A 21847-nucleotide genomic window follows, 5' to 3' on the forward strand; every position below is an offset into this window, starting at 1 on the left:
CTGCATCTTCAAAAGGGCACCATGCAGTCGGAGTGTGTATCTGACCCCTTTTTTTTCTAGTGGGGAGGAAGTGGCTTCACAGGCGTACGCCGTTCCTAAATGAATCGGAAACATCATCCAGACCACTGCCCCTTCATCGTCCCTCCACCTGCACGAGGCTGGGTTCTTTTGCTGGAAATTATTCTTTCAAGACCTTTAAAACATCATAGCTCCAGATCTGGAATCAGAACTGGGTTTGGGTTAGGCTCAACCAACTACAAGCTCTTTTTTTCTGGGGAAAAAAAAAAAAGAGAGAGAGAGAAACAATAATTGTGATTCCTAGCTGCCAGGGTTGTTTGGAGATTTTTTAGAGATGAGGGCTGTGAAAAATGCTTTGTAAGCTGTGAAGAGTTAGTAAAAAGACCAAATCTGCTCCTCTTTTAGGATGCCACGAGGCAAAGTTCTTCGGTGGCAAGATAAGAGATCTTGGCTCCTATCAAGCATCAACGGAGTTTCCACGGAGCACAGCAGCGGGGGGGGGGGGGGGGGGGGGGGCGCGAGTTCTCCTCTGCTGGCTCCTCCCCCACCACAGCGGCCCGGGCCCGGGTCAGAGGCGGCGGGGGCTCGGGCGCCGGGCCTCTCCTGCCCGCAGCCGGCTGGGGTGAAATCCGGTGCCGGGGCGGGGCAGGCCCCGGCCGCCCAGTTCCTGATTTTCTAAGCGGTGCCCCGGGCGCGGGGCGCCACAGGCGCGGGCACCGCGGGCGGCGCAGGATGGGCCCGCGCAGCGCGGCGAGTCCGCCCGGAGGCCCCGGGCCGCGGCGGCCGCTGTCCCCCGCCGTCCTGCCGCTGGGGCTGCTGCTGCTGCTGCTGCTGCCGCCGCCCGGCGTGGGCTCCGGGGCCGGCCGGCCGCCCCACCTCGTCTTCGTGCTGGCGGACGACCTGGGCTGGAACGACGTGGGCTTCCACGGCTCGGAAATCCGCACGCCGCACCTGGACGCGCTGGCGGCCGGCGGGGTGCTGCTGGACAACTACTACGCGCAGCCGCTGTGCACGCCGTCGCGGAGCCAGCTGCTCACCGGCCGCTACCAGGTACGCGGCGCCCGCCGCCGCTCGCCCGGCCCGCGCTGGCCAGCCCGGCTCGGGTCCCCAGCACCGGATCCCAGGGAGGCGGCTCCTCGCCCGGGCTGCGCCGTCCTGGCTCCTCCCAGGCCCGCAGCCGCGGCGGCCTCTGCGCATGCCCGGCTCAGGGCGCCCCGCATCCCCCGGCGCCCCACCTCTCCCGGATGGTTTTTTTTTTTTTTTCCTTCCTGTCTTTCGTTTTCAAAAGGTCGGGGTGAAAGGGTTTCTGGGCGTTGTGGGTGAGTAGGCAGAAGATCCGAGTGGACTCTGCCGAGCTGTCTGGAAGTGGGAGGATGGAGAGGGAGCGGGCGCGGCGCCCAGGAGTGGAGGAGAGAGAGAGAGATGGGGAGCCAGGAAAGCTAGGGGGAGCGTGACAATGAAGGGGCGCCCGCAGCGGATGCGCTTTTGGTTTCTGGGAACCCAGCGGTCATAGGTTAGGACTGCCCAACCAAAGATTAATTTTTCCAAGGTCTCAGCAGCTCTGGAATGAAAACCAGATTGTTTTTCTTGGGCTGCTGACTTTCCCTTCGGATGTAAGCCGTATTGAACGCCTCTGAGCATCTACATTATCTCTTTTAAAAACTTCTCTGTAGTTAACAGAGTGAAGTGTAGTTGTAGAGAGCGCGCGTACATTATATAACGAAGGATGTCAAGAACATTTGGGTAGTGCTTTACTGTTTTTAAAGTTAATTCTTGAAACACCCTGTGAGGTAGCTGTTATTTTTAATCCCCTTTTACACATTAGGAAGGAAGCCTGTAGAGGTGCAATGACATGTTAAGAATTGTTGATTGAAAAAAATGCACAATGTGAGAGTTGTGAATTCAGTTTTATTTGGAGCAGAATGAGGACTGTAGCCTGGGAGACAGCATTTCAGATAGCTCCAAGAAGCTGCCTCAGAGACGTAGGGTGGAAGGTCAGTATTATATATGATTTTAGTCAAGGGGAGTTTGTGCAGTCAAGCACACGTTTTGACAGAGGATTGCTGTTAGTCGTAAAGAGGTGTCACTGTTAATGATTTTAGTGCTTTTCTAGATATGAGGAAATGCAAGAATTTGGCTGGTAAAACCTTCTCCTGAAAATATCCAACTATCTGAAGGCCAGTTCTGCCAGTTTTTCCCAGAGCACAGCGTGCCTCCTTCCTAATCTCCACCCTGAGCTCCTTTCAGGGGGTGTTGAAGGTCAGCAGTTGCAGTGGCCAGTGACTTAATCCTTGTAGAGGCAGATGGCAAGTGCCAATTTTTAGTTGGCAGAATCACACAGTGAGAAAGCGGTGAAATTGGGTTTTGTGCCTTTCCTGCGTCCACTAGTCATCTCAGGCCTCTAAAATTGGACTTTTTTTTTCTTCTTAATCTGAATAAGATTGACATTTTCTGATTATAAGCATGTTAAACATACAATAAACAGGTAGTGTTTGAGAACAGAAGCATACCTCCACATATATGTACTGTTTATTTAACAGCCACACGTTGGGCCCTTACTGTGAAAGTCACAGGGATGTGCTTGAAACTTGCCCTCCCAAATCTGTGTTCATGTAGCCTTTCAGATCAACCCTAGCCTCACATTGTCCTGAGATCAAGGGAAGGGAGGGTTCACTTGCAATAAAGATTTGCATAGTGGTCTGAAGACTTTTAGAAACAGAAATGATAGAGTTTTCCTATGGGCTGAAAACTAACTCAAAGTTTGCAATGGAGATAAAGGATGGTTCTCTTCACCAACAGCCCTAAGTACTTCCCACATTTCCACAGTTCTTACTGGCTGCTATGTGGAATCGGGAATCTCTGCTCTGATGCAAATCTCACCCTGGACACTTCGGAGGAGTAAAAGAGCATCTGAGTAAAGAAGGGAAAGGAGGGAAGACAAGGTCTGCCGAAATGGTCTTGCATTTGATCTGAAATAAGAGAACTGCGCTCAAATTGCGAGAATGGGGGGGCCATTCATTTCTCCAACTTCCTCCCTTCCAACAGTCTTGAACAGGAAAGCAAATACCACACTTCAAAAACTTGTTCACATAACTGACTGCTTTTTTCTCTGGACATCCTCCCTGATCAGTCACCAACATTCCATCTTGGAAAAAAACGAAACAAAAAATTGAGGTTAAGAAGTGAAGGAAGGGTTAGAGGCTGCTTACTCCAAAAGAGTTTAGACCAGTCAATGTAGCAAGCTAGCCTCCTCAAACATTTTGCTTAACTTTTCTCCCCTGTTTTATTGTGTTTGAGTTCAAGAGACTGAATTAACAATTCTCTTTGGTTAGCAAGCGTCCTCTTTTAAAAGAGTCAGTACTTCTGGGAGAGCCAGGGAGGCTCACTGGCCTCAGGTACGGTATTCTGGTACCATTCTAAGATTTTCCCTGTAGTAGTTCATTTAACTCTTACAGCAACCCAATGAAGTAGATACTATTATCATCCCTATTTGATAACAAAGAAACTGAGGAAGAGGTTAAGAAACTTGCCCAAAGTTACAGGGCTGGTAAGTTGTGGTTCAGGATTTGAACCAAGCAGTAGTTCTATAACCACTACACAACATCGCCTACTCAGAATCGTTAAAAGATATCCTCACAAGAGTGGCTTCGGATCTACTAAATAATCTCTCTTATTTTTTGACATTTAGGTCATTCCTAAACATCTTGATGAAAAAAATTAACCCATTAGGTTTCAAGTTAGGGACTCCCGATGTTAAGTGTAAAGTGAAGATGGGGAGAGAGGTTTTCTTTCGAAATGAGTCATGTGTTGTGCATAACTTTCGCCAATAAAATAAGGAAATTTGTTGACTATTTCAAAATTAGGTACGGGAAAGAACTGCTTAATAGTCATATCTGTGAACTTAACAGTCGTGCTTTAATAGAGGTGCCACCTTCCTTAATCATCTGACTTTAGATTAGAAAAGTGCAAAGTGATAAACAAGTTTTGACTGATTGAACTTTGTGTTCTCAAGAAATTCTGAGTTTTAGGTTTTTAGCTTATAAGAATATTTAGTGAAGAAGACCCGTTGGGAGTTGTGAGATGCAGGTTTCAGTCTTTGCCATGACAGCCTTCAGACTCTGACGTCAAAGGACATCGTTTTCCATGTCTATAAAATATGGGAGTAAGGCTCTTTATGCCTCTGAATTTTTTTGACTCTAAGGTTTCTGTGTCCCCTAGAGCAGGTTTCTAACTTGGCAAAAGCACGTTATCATACCCACTATCTCCATCTACTGGTAGGAAGAGAGATTAATCTTGCCCAACACTGCCTTATGAGTTGCAGGAGCTGCTTGCTGTGTGGCTAGGAACTTGTTGAAAAAGGAACATGAATTCAGCCTTCTATATTGAGACATTTAACTGTTCAGAATCCTCACATTCGAACCTTTTAAAACTTGCATACTTTGATGAAAAATGCATGGAGTTTAGATGGAAGGGAGAGGGAGATTGATCAGCAAATGAGCTAAGTAGTTACTGGTAATCCAGGAGCTAGAATTCAGGTCTCTATACAATTAGGCTAGTGTTCTTCCCACAGCCTTATAACTGATTCATTCACTATTTTAAAAATCTTTTTTAAAATCTATATATTATTTATATTTTGAATTGGAAATCCATTCACATGGTTTAAAAACTCAAAAGTTTCCAAAGGGCTTACACTGAAAAAAAAAATCTCTCCGTACACACAGGTGCACTCACACACACATTCTGTGCCTTAGGCATCCAGTTACCTGTCTTTGGAGGCAAACAACACTATGTGAATTGTATATATCCTTCCCAAAGTATTTTATGCATATACAAGCAAGTATATATGTAGATATTCCTCTCTCTCTCTCTTTTTAAAAGATTTTCTTATTTATTTATTTTTGGCTGAATTGGGTCTTTGTTGGTGCATGCTGGCTTTCTCTAGTTGTGGCTACTCTTCATTGTGGTGCGAGGGCTTATTGCGATGGCTTCTCTTGTTGCGGAGCATGGGCTCTAGGCACACAGACTTCAGTAGTTGCGGTACAGGGCTCAGTACTTGTGGCTCACAGGCTCTAGAGCACAGGCTCAGTAGTTGTGGTGCTCGGGCTTAGTTGCTCCGTGGCATGTGGGATCCTCCCAGACCAGGGATCGAACCCATGTCCCTTGCATTGGCAGGCGGATTCTTAATAACTGCACCACCAGGGAAGTCCCCTCCCTCTCTCTCTCTTTTTTTCCCCCTCCCTCTCTTTTTATTTGAGTGGTAGCATACCCTTTCTTTGGAGGGGGGTTCTTTTTTCTTTCAGTTTTATTGATGTGTAGTTGACATACAGCACTGTGTAAGTTTAAGATGTACAGCATAATGATTTGATGAACACGCAGCATGAAATGACTACCACAGTAAGTTTGGTGAACATCCATCATCTCATAAAAATGAAAAGAAAAATATAATTTTTCCTCTGAGAACCCTTAGGATTTCCTCTTTTAACAACTCTCATATATAACATGCAGCAGTGTTAGTTACAGTTATCATGTTCCTTAGTATGTATTTATCTCATAACTGGTTTGTACCTTTTGACAACCTTCATTCAATCTCCCCTTTCCCCCACTTCTGCTAACCACAAGTGTGATCTCTATTTCTGTATATGTTTGTTTGTTGGAGTATAATTGACCTACAACACTATGTTAGTTCCTAGTACACAGCATAGTGATTCCCTATTTATTTTTTTTTAATAAATTTATTTATTTATTGGCTGCACTGGGTCTTCATTGCTGTGTGTGGGCTTTCTCTAGCCCGAGCAGGGGCTACTCTTTGTTGCGGTGCACTGGCTTGTCATTGCGGTGGCTTCTCTTGTTGTGGACCACGGGCTCTAGGTGCGTGGGCTTCAGTACTTGGGGCACACGGGCTCAGTATTTGTGGTGCACAGGCTTAGCTGCTCCGTGGCATGTGGGATCTTGCCGGACCAGTCCTCGAACCCATGTCCCCTGCATTGGCAGGCAGATTCTTGACCACTGTGCCACCAGGGAAGTCCCATGATTCCCTATTTCTACACATTCCAAAATGGTCAGAATGGTAGCATACTCTTCACACTGTTTTGTACCTCATGTTTTCTTTTAACATTTGAAATAATTTCATATTGTTGTGTAAAGAGCATCCTCATTAGTTTTTATGGCTGCATAATATTTTGTTAGATGGATGTATCATAATTTAACTAGTCACATAATGATGGACATGCAGGTTGTTTCCAGCCTCTTGATATATCAGAGAATTCTGAAGTCAGTACCTTGCACCGATGTCATTTTGCACATGTTTGAATATATATCTGTAGGATAAATTCTTAGAAAAGGAATTTTCTGGGTTTAAGGGTAGAGGCATTTGTAGTTTTGATAAGTATTGCAGAATTGTACTTCAATAGGTGGTGTCAATTTACATTCTTACCAGCAGTATATAATATTTTTTATTTCCCTATATGTGTATTTTAAGTTATATTTCACATGCCATAAAATTAATCATTTTAAATATTGGGTTGGCCAAAAAGTTCATTCGGGAAAAACCCCGAATGAACTTTTTGGCCAATCCAATATATGTCATTGGTTTTTCATATATCCACAGGGTTGTGCAACCACCACTACTGTCTAGTTTCAGAACCTTTGCGTCACCCCAGAATGAAACCTATTAGCAGTTACTCCCCATTCTCCTCTTGCCCCAGTTTCTGGCAACCACTAATCTACTTTCTATCCCTATGAATTTGCCTATTTTGAACATTTCGCATAAAGGGACTCATACAATAGTTGTCCTTTCATCTATATCGTAATATGTATTATTCCTTTTTATGGCTGAATAATATCCCATTGTGTGAATATGCCAACATTTTATTTATCTATTCATCGTTGATGGACATTGGATTGTTCCACTTTTTGTCTGAGTAATCCCACTGTGAACATCCATGTACAAGTTTTTGTATGAACAAATTTTTTTTTTCAGTTTTCTAGGGTATGTACTTAGGAGTAGAATGCTAGATCATATGGCAACTCTATGTTTAACTTTTTGAGGGGCTGCCAAACTGTTTCCATAGCAGCTGTACCGTTTTACATTCCCACCAACAATGTATGTGTGTTCTAATTTCCCTAAGTCCTTGCCAACACTTTGTAATTCTGGATACTAAACCCTTTTCAGATATATGATTTGTGAATATTTTTATCCTTATGTTTATCTTATGCCAGTATCAGGTTGTCTCTGTTACCACAGTTGTTGTGTAAGAGTACAAACTTGTAACACGTAGCAGATAAGACCCAGAGATCTAATGCACAGCATAGTGAATACAGACGGTAATATAGTGTTATAACCATCGAACTTGCTTGGAGACTAGAACTTAATGATTCCAACCCGTAGAAGAAAGGATAATTATATAATGTGATAGAGGTGCTAATTATCACTACAATCATTTCATAATGTATAAATGTATCAAATTAACATGTGATACACCTTAAATTTATATAATGTTATATGTCAAATATATTTCAATAAAAAAACGCATACATCCTGGGGACTTCCTAGGTGGCACAGTGGTTAAGAATCCTCCTGCCAATGCAAGGAACATGGATTCAATCCCTGCTCCAGGAAGATCCCACATGCTGCAGAGCAACTAAGCCCATGTGCCACAACTACTAAGCCTGTGCCCTAGAGCCTGTGAGTCACAACTATTGAGCCCATATGCCACAACTACTGAAGCCCACACGCCTAGAGCCCGTGCTTCACAACAAGAGAAGCCACCACAATGAGAAGCCACAATGAAGAGTAGCCCCTGCTCACCACAGCGGAGAATGCCAGTGTGCAGCAACAAAGACCCAATGCAGCCAACAAATAAATAAATAAATTAAAAAAAAACAAAACTACAAAACAAAATAACCCACATATATCCTAAGCCAGGGATTGTGGGTTCACATCCTGCCTGGGGTACCAAAAAAATAAAAAATGAAAGACACGTAATAAAGATGTTTATAAAAGTGGGAGAATAAATAAATAAAAATCCTTCAGCTTTTTAAATAGAATTTGTATGCCACTTTTAGTTTGAACAGAAGACTTGAAAATACCAAATTTCCTTATTCTTACAAATTGACTTTATTTAGTACAAAATGTTCATTACACCTCTGCAATCCTAGTTCACATTTTTAAATTTTTTTTATTTATTTTATTTTTTATTTTATTTTTTTTTTAGCTCTTTATTGGAGTATAATTGCTTTACACTGTTGTGCCAGTTTCTGCTGTACAACAAAATGAATCAGCTGTATTTATACATATATCCCCATATCCCCTCCCTCCTGCGAGTCTTTCCCACCCTCCCTATCCCACCCCTCTAAGTCATCACCAGTCATCGAGTTGATCTCCCTCTGTTATGCAGCAGCTTCCTACTAGCTATGTATTTTACAGTTGGTAGTGTATGTATGTCTAGTTCACATTTTATAAATAAATTTATTTATTTAATTTATTTATTGGCTGTGTTGGGTCTTCGTTGCTGCACACAGGCTTTCTCTAGTTGCTACGAGCGGGGGATACTCTTCATTGTGGTGCCTGGGCTTCTCATTGTGGTGGCTTCTCTTGTTGTAGAGCATGGGCTCTAGGCACGTGGGCTTCAGTAGTTGCGGCACATGGGCTCAATAGTTGAGGTTCACGGTCTCTAGAGCACAGGCTCAGTAGTGTGGCACATGGGCTTAGTTGCTCCAAGGTATGTGGAAACTTCCCGGAGCAGGGCTTGAACCTGTGTCCCCTGCATTGGCAGGCAGATTGTTAATCACTGCGCCACCCAGGAAGTCCCTAGTTCACATTTTAAGCGTGATTGTCTGTTCTGAGGTGCGACTTCTCCACGAGATTGCCTCACTTGTCTCTGATCCAGAGAAGCACCTGGAGTTGAGCCGCTAAATGAATGAATGTGCTAAGTGCTTCAACACCAGCCCTTTCCTGAAAGAGCTCACTGTCTTAACTGCTTAGAGTTGACAGGTCATTGCCGGTGCCCTGGCTTCCTTTTTAAGAAATTAAAAAGATGAAAGGGTAACAAAACTGGCAGGGCTTAGAAGAAACACTTCCTTCTGGGGAAAAAAATGAGTAAAGTAACTTTGATCCTCAGCTGGGAACATTCTTACCTTGGGAACGGAGGGGGCCACTCCACCAGAACTCTATAAACCTTGGCAGAGGATAGAAGCAATGAAAGATGACAAGATGTTGCCAAGGTTTCATTCTTAAGGGACCCACGCCACATTTCTCTTAATCACATTGATAAACGGACAAGACACTTTCACGCCTTCTCACTCACGCCTGAAGCAGAATCTTGAACAGGAAATCTAGGAAGGAAGCTGTGTGGGAACATGGTGGGTAATTTTCGACTTTTGCTTCAAGTTTTTTTGGAGAATATGAGTAGGAAAGACCCATGGCTGCAGGCAGAACAGGGCATTGCACACTGTGGTGTGAAAAGAGGAAGCAGTTCTGCCTGGGGATGCCCTTACCTCCCTGCTGCTTTTCCTCATTGCCGTCCGTGTCCTGCCTGCCCGTTCTTTATCAGCGCTCCAAGTGCTTGCCTCTCAGTGTCTCTTGTCCCTGGTCGCCTCTCCCTGGACTCTAAGATTACAAGTGGCGCAAAGAGGAGTCAGGAGTTGGAATAAAGGGGGCGAGTCTTGGGGAAAGATGTAGTCACACGTTAGCAGTATTCATACGACTTCCTGGCAAAGGCATCGAAAGAGTGAGTGATAAAAGGAGCATGTAGTCCAAAGGCCATAGGTGCCTCCAAAGAGAAAGCACTTGCTAGTCTTTATTCCTGTGCTCATTGAAGGGGAGGAGTAAGGGATGCATCAGCTCCATACTGACAAGCAAGGTGGCCGCCTGCTAAAACACGTCAGGGCTTCAACGCAGGGAACCCTGGGGATGACTTGCTCCAATGGGTCTTTTGTTTTCACTGAAGCCGGGTGTCCCTCCTAAGCCTAGCCAGAGCCCAGAAGCATTTTCCCAAAATGGAAGGGGCAGCTGGCGGCCTTAGTCTGCAAGTGTTGAAGATATTAAAAAAAAAATTTTTTTTTTTTATTTTTACCTTTTTACTTCCCAAGTGATTGGAAAAGAGGAAATAAGGAAATAAGTTTGGGGTTGAGAGGCATATGACCCACTGACTTATGGGGTTTTTTTGGTTGATTGACAGTGGAGGTTTGTTATTCCAAGAATCACTTTGTACGTAAGCTGTTACTGTCTGGTGACTCTGTGTTTGTTCCCTTCATCATATCACTTTTCTAAAAATTCTTTTTCCTTCATATTTTCCTTCCTTTTCATTTTGGGCTTTTGGTTGGATTTATAATTTAAACAGAGGAAGGCACTGAAACAGTTTTTGCCTTGTTTATTCCTTTTACAAACAACATCCCTTTGTGGTTTAGTCAGAGATTTACACTCTATGCTAATCAACACCAAAATAAATAGACCCTTAAAACTGTCAGTGACACCAGCCATTTCTGCAGCCTGAGTTCTGAAGGACCAGGCCAGATGGCACAGCCAGGCCCCCAGCATAATGTGTGTTCTGTAGCTCTTGGCTTCAGCAGCATGGGCAGCTGACCGCTTTATAGAAGGCGCAGAGGGGTGGGAGCAGATTCTCCACTATCCATTTGTTCTGTGGGGCATCTCCAAGAAGAAACCCTAAGGTGGCGTGAGTGGTACTTGACTGTGGTTAAAACCTGTAGTGTTCTGGCCCAGGCCCAGGCTGGCAGTTCCGGACTCCTGGCCAGCCACCAGCATGTTCCGTGATTGTGTTCTGGTCATGAAGCTTCCTTCTGGGTTCTCTGGTGTGTAAAGTAGAGGAGTAGAGCTGCCGTTTTGCTGAATTTTCAAGTATTGCAGCAGGAGGTGTTGCACAAATACATGGTTGCAATGAGTTCATCTTGGTCAGGTCAGACTGACAGGACAGCATCTTCCTCTGTTCACCTGGATATTATCCCAACGCTGCTGAGGTTTGTAGAGAAATAGCGTCCATCGGCATGTATGTAACAGTGGGTCACCTGGCCTTTGGGAGAGTTTATTGTAAGTGTAGCTAAAATATAGTGCTCTGAGCTTCTAAATAGATCATTAATCAACAGACTGTCCAGACCTCTTAAAGGGGAAATTGTAAGAGGTTCTAATGTGGGAGCTGTCCTCCTCTTCTTTTCCTCCAGGAGACTGGTTTTTTCTTTTATGCTCATGAGACCACACTGATAATATATTCCAGGTCTACAGGGGACAAAATAACTTACAGGATCAAATAAATTTTTACATGCAACAAAACAAGTAAACAAGGGTTTCTGTCAGTTATCTCATAGAAAGAACTGAGAGACAAGCCAGGTCCTTTACTGAATTTGTTGACCCTTTGCCTTTGCGGAGGGAATCCTTGACCAAAGTCAAGTAAAATCTTAGGAGAAGCTGTTTTTTGAGGATTTGATTCAGTGAAGAAGAGACAGCTACATGTGAAAGAGAGAGAGTACCTTTGGACTTCCGTATATTATCTATAGGACCCTCTCCATTCAACACCTACTTTCCAAACACTGAAGATTGGTGTTAGAATGGAATTGTTTTAGATGCTGTTGCATTGCCAAAGGGATGCTTCTCTTTTCTTTTGATCCTTCTTGGGGCCCTGTTATCATCCTGCCCCGTGAAGCATGGTGTGGCTCTCCAGTTCTGTGCTAAACTCAAGTGCTGGGTTGGAACCAGCACTGCATTCGCCTGTTTACTGCTTCTCTACACACTACAGCTTCCGTACTTCAAACAGTGTTTGAACAGACCAAAAACATGTTTTTGGCCATCATCCAGACTTTGGCTTCTGCTCCCCCAGTAATGCCATAAAAATGCTCTGTCAGATAAATTCTCAGGGACTGAAAAGAAGGTTCCCTGCTCCATGTGATTGTGGATAATAGAGGCAGGCTTCAGCTGACCACCTGGCGTGGTGCCCATGGCCTTGGAAAAGCGAATCACATAGCATCCCTTGGCAGTGCTTTACAGCAATCGGAGTTCGTTCTCTGCATGTGATGGATGAGCTTTCCATGTAAAGAAATTTGCACATAACATTTGTCTCCATTGGGTCTTTTGAACTCCATAAAATATTATGCTTCCTTATCCTCCACTGGTGCCAATTAGTATATATTATGAAGTTTTTGAACCCAGGATTCAAAAATTTCTATTGAGTAAACTTCTAGTGTTAACCGTGGACAGAATCCTTGCATTATTTGAGGGATTTATGCATGTGAATGTGTATGTTTAGAGACTGATGTTTCCCTTTCCCAGCCTGGATGTTGTAACATCCTTATTATTCAGGATCCCAGCTGGAAAAAGATGCCACATTCGAATTCGGATGATTTAGGGATGGTTTATTCACAAAGAGACTGTTTTATTTCTTTTTAAAATTTTTTTTTTAGATCTTTATTGGAGCATAATTGCTTTACCATCTTCTGCCAGTTTCCGCTGTACAACAAAGTGAATCAGCTGTATTTATACACATATCTTATATCCCCTCCCTCTTGAGCCTCCCTCCCACCATCCCTATCCCACCCCTCTAGGTCATCTCTAAGCATTGAGTTGATCTCCACAAAGGGACTGTGTTAAAAAGTGTGAATGTGTGGGGGAAACACAAGGGATAGTGTATAAACCACTGGAGCTGTTACTACCCATATACCAGAAGGGCGGAATGAAAAGAGGAGTGATCAAAACCTAGAAACAGTCCTGTAGAGAAGGCCACCTTTGGGATGGTCTGCAGGATACAGACAGCCTGGCAGCCCAGGGCCACTCGCCTCTTCCCTCCCTCCAATCCCAGTTCGGGCTACCCACTGGCTGAACCCAATCAGAACCAGAAGGTGCAAGAGTCCTTTGATGTGGTCCCTGTAGGTCAGCTTCCCAGGCTGGCAACAGGACAGAAGGCAGATTGGGGATTTGGAGGGCAAATGAAGGGCGTCTGGCACATATCCCAGTGTAAGTATTCAGTTATTTCTAGGGAAGGCATAAAAGTCTCGATAGAAAATTTATACTCACTTTTATTTTTTAAAAGCTTTATTGAGGTGTAATTGGCATGCAGTAAACTGTACGTATTTCAAGTATACAATTTGATAAGTTTTGATATGTATGTGCCTGTGAAACCATTACCATACAATCAAGATAGCAAAATAAACCCAGTTTAATTTAACATTTAAGATATTCCAGGACTTCCCTCATGGCACAGTGGTTAAGAATCTGCCCGCCAATGCAGGGGACACGAGTTCAGTCCCTCGGCTGGGAAGATCCCACATGCCTCGGAGCAACTAAGCCCATGTGCCACAACTACTGAGCCTGTGCTTTAGAGCCCACAAGCCACAACTCTTGAGCTCCCATGCTACAACTACTGAAGCCCGCACGCCTAGAGTCTGTGCTCTGCAGCAAGAGAAGCCACTGCAATGAGAAGCCCGTGCACTACACAGAAGAGTAGCCCCCGCTCACCACAACTAGAGAAAAGCCCAGGCACAACAATGAAGACCGAACACAGCCTAAATAAATAAATAAATAAATAAATTTATTTTTAAAAAATAATAAATAAAAAAATAAAAGTAAAAAATGAAAATAAAGATATTCCACATAGTTCTTTTAGGAACTGGAAAGGTATCGTGACAATCAAGCAGTAGCAGGTACAGTGTCAGAAGGGTTGGCTCTGGACAGACGCACGAAAAATGAAATTCAAGACAATGTCAAAGTATACGAGAAAGCTATTTAATAGTAAGTAGCTTGTAATAAATTGTAAGGAAAGATTGTGATTTGTCTTGTGCTTACTTTGTATCTGTTTACTGCCATGAGTTTAAAACAAAACAAGGCAAGAATCTGTCTGGTCTGAGTAGTCAGGATTTGATTCTGAGAAAATCAGTGATAAATCAGTATTTAATAGCTCCAGCAGAACTGTGGGTTCGAACCAGCACACGTTTCATTTGATGCTCATATGCACCACGTCCCACTCCGGGGGAGGCAGGCCCAGACGTAGGTGCATGTTCTATACGATGCCACCCCAGCTCCTCAAGAAAGTATATTGAGATGTAGGTGAGAGGGCGTGGTGTGTTATTGATGACAGTGCTTACAGTCTTACCATGGCAGTTGTTCAGTGTTTAGTATGTGCTTAGTGAAAGAGCTGGAATGGGACTTAAGTCTCTGAGCTTTGTGCTATTCTGCTTTAAATTATGAGAGCTAGTAAATCATTTGCAACCACATTTTTTTTTACCACTTATTAATAATTGCTTGCTACCCACCTGACAGCTAATGGAGGCACCAGAGAGTCTTGGCCGGGTTGAGAACTGGCACTGCCAACCTCTGGTGTCCCAAGAGCCCCACTTATTCTAGGGAAATCAGAAGCGCCCAGTGAGTGCTAAGGAAAGCTTGCAGCAGTGCAGAATTAAGTGTGAGAGTCCAGTCCTACTTCAGACAGAGAAGAGCACCTCCCTGGCTCAGCAGGGACAAGGGATGCGGGAAGGGGATGGCCTTTTAGGGAAGGGAGGGACTGGGTAGGCAAGGAGGGAAGCCACCAGGGACCTAGGGACCTGCCCTCCCCCCCCGCCCCGCCTGGTGCCCCAGCAGTGGGTGCAGTATGAGCCCTTAGCACAGGAGCTGTGACAAGGGCCACACGGGTTTCCATGTGGCCTTCAAACTTACCTAGCGAGTTCAAGGCTTTTGCACTTCTCATTCCTCATGCCTAGACTGCTCTGCCCCAGATTTTTGCAAGACTTCGTCTCACTCTCTTACTTTATTCAGATTTCTGCTCGCATCTCTCCTCCTCAAAGAAGCTATCTTTTGGCATCTTCTCTAAAGAATCACCTCTGTCACGATCTCCCTCTCTACTTTATCTTCCTCATAACAGTGATCACTCTCAGACATAGCATTGTTCTCAAGCTTTTTGGTTTTAGAACCTCTGTACAGGCTTAAAACTTGAAGACCCTATAGAGCTTATGTTTATGTGGTTGTACCTTTCAAAATTTACTGTATCAGAAATTAAAATAGAAATTTAAAAACACTTTTTATTCATTGAAAAATAGCCATAATAATTCCACTACGTGTCAAACATAAATAACTTAGGGGAAATAACTATTTTCCAAAACAAGAGAATTACACGAGAAGAGTGACGTTGTTTTATATTTTTGTATGTCTTCTATTAATAGAAGATAACTAGATTGTTTCATCTGATTCTGCATTCAACCTGTGAAATACATTTGACCCTTGAACAACATGGGTTTGAACTGCGAGGGTCCACTTATACGTGGATTTTGTTCACTGAACACGTAATATGATACTGCATGATCTGCGGTTGGTTGCATCGCTGGATGCAACTGTGAAGTTATATTCAGATTTTCAACGGCACAGGAGTTAGTGCCCCAGCCCCCAGTTGCTGAATGGTCAACTCTATATTGTTGTGGTAGAAGTTGTTGAAGAACATTCAGCCTCACACAGATATGCAGATGAAAAAGTGAGGGTTATTTTAATAGCCTTTTCATATAATTGTGGACATTCTATTTTAATATTACAAGAAGACAACACGTAATCATTTCTTAAAGTTAGTTGTATGGTGCTTGCACCTTGGGCATACTTGTGTGAGCCACTCCTAACCTGTGGATCAGATGACCACTGTTTTTCTTTTTTTTTTAAGGAAAAGTCAGTCACTGTCTTTTGAAAGTATGGTTTACATAAGGTAGAATAAGAAACGCAAATCATCACCTTCATTATACCTTTTTTTCTTTTTTTTTTCATTGTACCTTTTAAAAACTCAAGTCTTGAAAGATTATAGAATCTTCTTTTAATCAAAACCAACTTCTCATGTGCACAGAAATTGGAACACTTTTTCCTTGATAGATCCACACTTCATATTATGGCTGCTTCCTACCTTTTTGAGGTAGGAAGTTTTTTTGAAAATTTAAGTTAACAGTTTCTAACTTAGTTCCTGGATAAATATTTGTTGAAACTGTCTAACGTTTGTTAGACTGCTTTTAATCATTTCTTTCAAATCCTTATTTATGTCTATTACCTTATTTGAATAAGTGAGGAAAATGCCGTTTAGAAATGCCTTAAACCAGTACAGAAATAGAATTAAACATTCAGGTATACAGATATGTCCAATAAATTAGGCAACCACTTTATCTGCTTGTTCAGATGTTTCAACATCATTAATCCATAATTTTATATTTATCTCTTTTAAGATCCACACAGGTTTACAGCATCAAATAATCTGGCCCTGTCAACCCAGCTGTGTTCCTCTGGATGAAAAACTCCTGCCCCAGCTTCTAAAAGAAGCAGGCTATGCTACCCATATGGTTGGAAAATGGCACCTGGGAATGTACCGGAAAGAATGTCTTCCAACCCGCCGAGGATTTGATACCTACTTTGGTAATGAAGTGCACATGTTTCTTTAACAGCTCAGACCAATTGCAGCCGTCTCAAAACAAATGAGATGACTGGAAACTTGAACACACAGTGAATCAGTCAGCACCACTTTTGGGCCACTGTCTCATACCACCACTGTAAATATGGCTGTGAGCTCAGTTCATGGTGGGACAGGCAGTTACCTCTGCTAGGGTTTTTGTTGTTGTTGTTGTTGTTTGTTTTATTTGTTTTAAATATTTATTTATTTATTTGGTTGTGCTGGGTCTTAGTTGCGGTATGTGGGCTCCTTTGTTGTGGCATGTGGGCTTCTTAGGTGCAGCAGGAGGGCTCCTTAGTTGCAGCTCGCTGGCTTCTTAGTTGTGGCATGTGAACTCTTAGTTGTGGCATGCATATGGGATCTAGTTCCCTGACCAAGGATCAAACCCAGGACCCCTGCATTGGGAGTGCGGAGTCTTATCCACTGCACCACCAGGGAAGTCCCTTTGCTATGTTTCTTGGAGCCACATGGGGGCCTTTAAAGAGTCTGCTCTCTCCACATCAGAGAGCACTGTACTTTTAGAGAACCTTATTACCAAAGAGGGATATAGATTGATTTTTTTTTTAATTCCAGGCAAAACTCAATACAAGAATATTTTCCTTCACAGAGATTCAGAATATGTTTTTCTCTTCATGAATTGTGTTCAAAGGTTTTGTTTTGTTTTGTTTTTCCTGGAGATGATAAAAAAAAGACTCTTTTCCATTGGCATCCTTCTCCCCTTCTGTGAGATCTGTTTTTGAAATCACTAGATTTTGAAAGATAGATCAAACAAATAAAATGGGAGGGTAAATAACAAATGGTAATAGGAAGGATAATAAGAAATAATAACTATTTTATGGATTTGATAGCCCTATAAAAATAAATGTAAAACCTACATTTTTTTAAATATGCTCTCTTTAAACCTGTTACAAACTGTTTCTTAACAACCTATTTATCTGTTTATCTTGCCAGGGGCTACATATCTTTCTGTTAAGTTCTTTTCATATTTTGCTTTCTATCTAGCTATTCTATTTTATCTGTCTATCTGTTTAGCTCCCTACCTACCTCCCATTTGTCTCTTCATTTATTTACAACCTGCCATACCTAAAAAGGAACACACATTGAACATAAATTTTTAAAAAATAAATAGAATAAAAAATCAGGGTGAGTAGAAAAAGATAGAATAATTGCCTGGCACTGGGTTATAAAACAAAACAAAACTGCATGGCTGTAAGCAGACTTCACATTCAACTCTGAGATTTGAGACTTCTTCTATCCAAAGCAAAAAAACAAAACAAAAGTCAGTCTATAAGAGTCACATTATTTATAAGTTAAATGAAAACCAGATGTTCAGGAAGAGTAAAGCATTTTCTGGCTCTTAGACCTGAGAGAAATTTCTCCTTTGGGAGAAGGTTAGGTGGACAACATCCTCAAAAACATCATTTTAGTAATAAAGTGGTGCCTGTCCTGTAGATGTTTCTTGAGGCATTCTCTTCTACTCAAGCTAGGGCCAGAGCACCAAAGTATATTTTTGGTTAAAGTGATTATATGGGACCCAAACAATGCAATCTAAGCTCACAGCTCTCTAGTGCCTTGTTGGAACCAGGGTTCAAGTCCAGATGTAAGGACATCCACATGTGACACCATGTGCCCTGCGCTCATCTGGGCTCTCTAGCAGATATTGCTAATCAACATATTCTTTGTTGATGAACCTGGATATATCCTCAGTATCCTTAAATAGCTGTTGAAAATAGGACTTGGTTGCAAGACCTCTTTGTCATCTTAGAAATTCTACAGGAAAAAACAGCCTCTACATCTTTTGACAATTTTCATTCAGGCCTTTTCTAAAAGATGGGTCGATACCTGCACTCTGGCAACTGGAAGGACTATAGATATTTTAATTGTTTTTATTAAAGACCAATTTATATATTTAAAAATTCTGTTGGACCGAAGATGGAAATGATATCCTTTTATGAGAATTAAGAAGCCTAACTGGATTTAGACTTACAAACTGACACCCCACATTCATATGGAAGGGAGACTTGCAGACAAGGAAGGCATGATGACCATGCAGCTGTTCTCACTGATATGACTTACGTGTTCTGTTAAAAAGCAGTCAGATGATTGCGGGCCTGGTTGCACTACTCTGTGAGTACACTAAGAACCATTGAATTGTACACTTTAGATGGGGGATTTGTATGGTGCATGAATTACATTTCAGTAAAGCTGTTAAATACAGCAGTCAGAGATTTAATTGTTCAAAAAGTAGTTTCTCATTTTTCCCAAAAAAGCAAAGGCTGCCATCGTCTTTAGGCTCAGCATGTAAGTTCAAATTTGTGAAATATTGTCATGAGAAAGTTCTATGTGACTGTCATGTGGTTGCGTGGTATCAGTTTAGTGAAGTATGTGAATAGATAGTTCTGTTATGTGAATAAAGAGTTCTATTCCTGGAATCCTATTTGTACTAACTTTTTAATATTTATAGTTCATAGATTTTTTAATCATGATATCCTCTGTGTATATTTCCTCAATTGATAGAAAACAGTTTATTCTTACAGATAAAGAACCTGAAGTGATTCCTCAAGGTGTTACCAGCAGTTACTGAGCCCAAATAGAACATGTGTCTTGTCCCCTTAATTACCTATATAAGGGCTGAAATTATTTTCATGGATACATATGCTTTTCTATTACATATTAATTAGCAAACACATTGGCTTTCCCTTTCTGTTATACATGTAGGGGAAAAGATTACCATTTAAAGAGTTATCTTAAGACTAAGATATTCATTGTGTTCAGGACCTTGAATTTACTGACTCATGGAAAAGGAGGAAATTAATTAAAAATGAGTTCATTTACTAGGTAAGGTGTGTAGGGCTTTTAATTGTGATTATAAGGAATATTCAGAACTGGGGAAAGGGTTAGGGCAATTTTATCATCTTCATTTTAAAATATGTTACTAAACAGTGTTTGTCAGGAGATAGCTGCAAGTCCAGCACAGTTATTTCTTTTGAATAGCTTTATCAAAGTGTAATTCACATACTGTACAATTCACCCAGTTAAAGTGTACAATTCATTGATTTTTAAATAAATTCATAGGTTGTGCAACTGTCACTACAATCCAGATGTAGAACATTTCTATCACCCCAAAACAGAAACCCCATACCCATTAGCAGTCACTCCCCACTTTCCCCCAGCCCTAATAGCCCTAGGCAACCACTAACCTCCTTCTGTCTCTATAGATTTGCCTGTTCTGAATGTTTCATATCAATAGACTCATACAACATGCAGCACAGCTTATTTTAATATTTTAGGAAAATATGGAACATTTGCAGAAACAACTAAAGTTGAGAAAACGCATTTTCTCCCATGTTTAAGTCTAAATTGTGGGATAGGCCACTGATGCCATTTAAATTGGGGGCAAAATTGAGGTCACCATAGGTAGAAAAATCTCATTTCAAAGCCACATGTTAGCTTGCTCTTTTGGTTCTGTTATGTTTAGAGATCCTCTGTGTGGAAAGCTTTGTGTCTTTCACCAGTGGGTGTCAGCATCTGACTAAAGATGATTCCTCCAAGAGCTACTTCTATAAATAACCTTGAAGCCAGTCACCAAGGTCAATAGCAACGTTATTTGAATTCAGGGTTCATTTCTGTGATCACCTCAGAGTAAAAACGTGTAACAATTCATGTTAACCATATGCTATTTTAGCCATTAGATAGCTTTAAAAGATTACGATGTCATCACTTTACTGAATTTAAACTCTGACTTTTAAACACATATTTACTTGGAATCACCCACTTTGAGAGTTACATGATAGAGCTTCTGTTCTAAAGACTTGGCTGAGGGATGGATGTGAAATTTTTTACAATAACATTTTAATGCCTTATGCTAGCAAATATAGAGATGTTAAAAAATGGTGCTCTGATTAGAATTGTCATTTGATTAGCCTTGTCATGGGTAATCAATTGCATTCGACAATTAAATGCTGAAACCTTCATTTGTTTAACAAGTTTTATGCTATGCTGACTACTTTCATCTCCCATTCTCATTACAGGATATCTTCTAGGTAGTGAAGATTACTATTCCCATGAGCGCTGTACGTTAATCGATCCTCTGAATGTCACACGATGTGCTCTTGATTTTCGAGATGGTGAAGAAGTTGCAACAGGATATAAAAACATGTATTCAACAAATGTGTTTACTGAAAGGGCTACAACCCTCATAACTAACCACCCCCCAGAGAAGGTAAGTCTTGCTTCTTTACTGATATCAAAATTGTGTGAAGATAGCATCTCTTCAGGTAAATATGGGAAAAGGCCACTGTCTTTGGGGGGAAAATCTAATAAATTTTAGGGGAGTCACTCTCAAATTTGAGAGTACATGAGTATCAGCCTGAGAAGCTTGTTGGAAGTAGAAATTCCTGGAGTTTACCTGTAAAGGTCTGTTTCGTTAGGTCTGGGGAAAACCTATTGGAAAATATTTTAAAGAGACTCCTCAAGAGTGATTCTGTTGCAGGTGGTCCGCAGATCACACTTTGAGGAACACTGTGTACATAGTGTTTCAGTACAAATACAGCTTTATTATTTTAGTGTACTGTGTGCATGGGTGGTAAGTAATTCGTAAATTGACTTTTTAAAAAATGATAGGCTTATGTACACGATGAGGCATTATTATGGCAAGCTTTCTGTTAAGGTATCCACAGACTTTAGGTTCAGGGCAAGTTCTCTGGCTTTGTATTTCCACCTCCGGGGTTATTTCGGCTATTCTACGTATTCTGCATTCCCATGTTCATTTAGAATCAGCTGGCCAATTTCTACGAAAAAAAACCTACTTGGATTTGGATTTCATTGTCTGTAGACCAGCTTGGGGACCATGACATCTTAACAATATTGAGTCTTCTAATCTATAAACATGGTACACTGATGAGCCTGTTTTTGGATTGACCATACTGAAGCCATTTATATGTCGTGTGCTGAAGTCTTTTGACTTATTTATAGATAAAAATAGAAAAGAGTCTCAATAGCCTTAACATTTTGTTGCTGTTGTTGTTGTTAATCTAGAGTTAATCTCCTGAGCTGAAGTTTAAGCTGAATTCTCCGGATTTAGCTTATAAATGGCTTTAAACTTGGGTCAGATGTTTGTGTTGTCAGATGTTGGGTTCAAAATATGGCTTCATTACGAACTGTATAAACATGGCCTCAAAATTAGGCCTTCAATAAGACTCTGACACAGCAAATTACAGGATGTGCAATGTTATCCAGTTTTTCCAATTCCCTGGGCTTTGCCTCTTTGGCAATTACTGAAGGTCCTCAGTGCAGATCACAGTTTGGATTCCTATTTATATACCTGTACAGACTTGGTACCTGGCTCCTGACTCCCTTTTTTACATAGTTTCCTCCTGCCTACCCTAACTCAGCATTGAATGTCTTTCCTGGTATCTGTC

At 41.8% G+C, this 21847-nt stretch overlaps 1 protein-coding gene across 2 annotated transcripts in view; it reads left to right on the top strand.

The window, feature by feature from the left end:
• Window positions 1-587: 587 nt before the first annotated feature.
• ARSB (arylsulfatase B) overlaps window positions 588-21847 on the top strand; it is a 159597-nt gene continuing 138337 nt past the window's right edge. For both annotated transcript variants that reach the window (XM_057740441.1, XM_057740450.1), the window contains exons 1-3: window positions 588-1068; window positions 16207-16393; window positions 20459-20649. In XM_057740441.1, the coding sequence (XP_057596424.1) occupies window positions 751-1068; window positions 16207-16393; window positions 20459-20649 (696 nt within the window). In that variant the 5' untranslated portion in view covers window positions 588-750. The remainder of the gene's footprint in view (window positions 1069-16206; window positions 16394-20458; window positions 20650-21847) is intronic.

Source organism: Hippopotamus amphibius, chromosome 1 (genome assembly GCF_030028045.1).
Source record: "Hippopotamus amphibius kiboko isolate mHipAmp2 chromosome 1, mHipAmp2.hap2, whole genome shotgun sequence".
Classification (NCBI taxonomy): Eukaryota; Metazoa; Chordata; class Mammalia; order Artiodactyla; family Hippopotamidae; genus Hippopotamus; species Hippopotamus amphibius.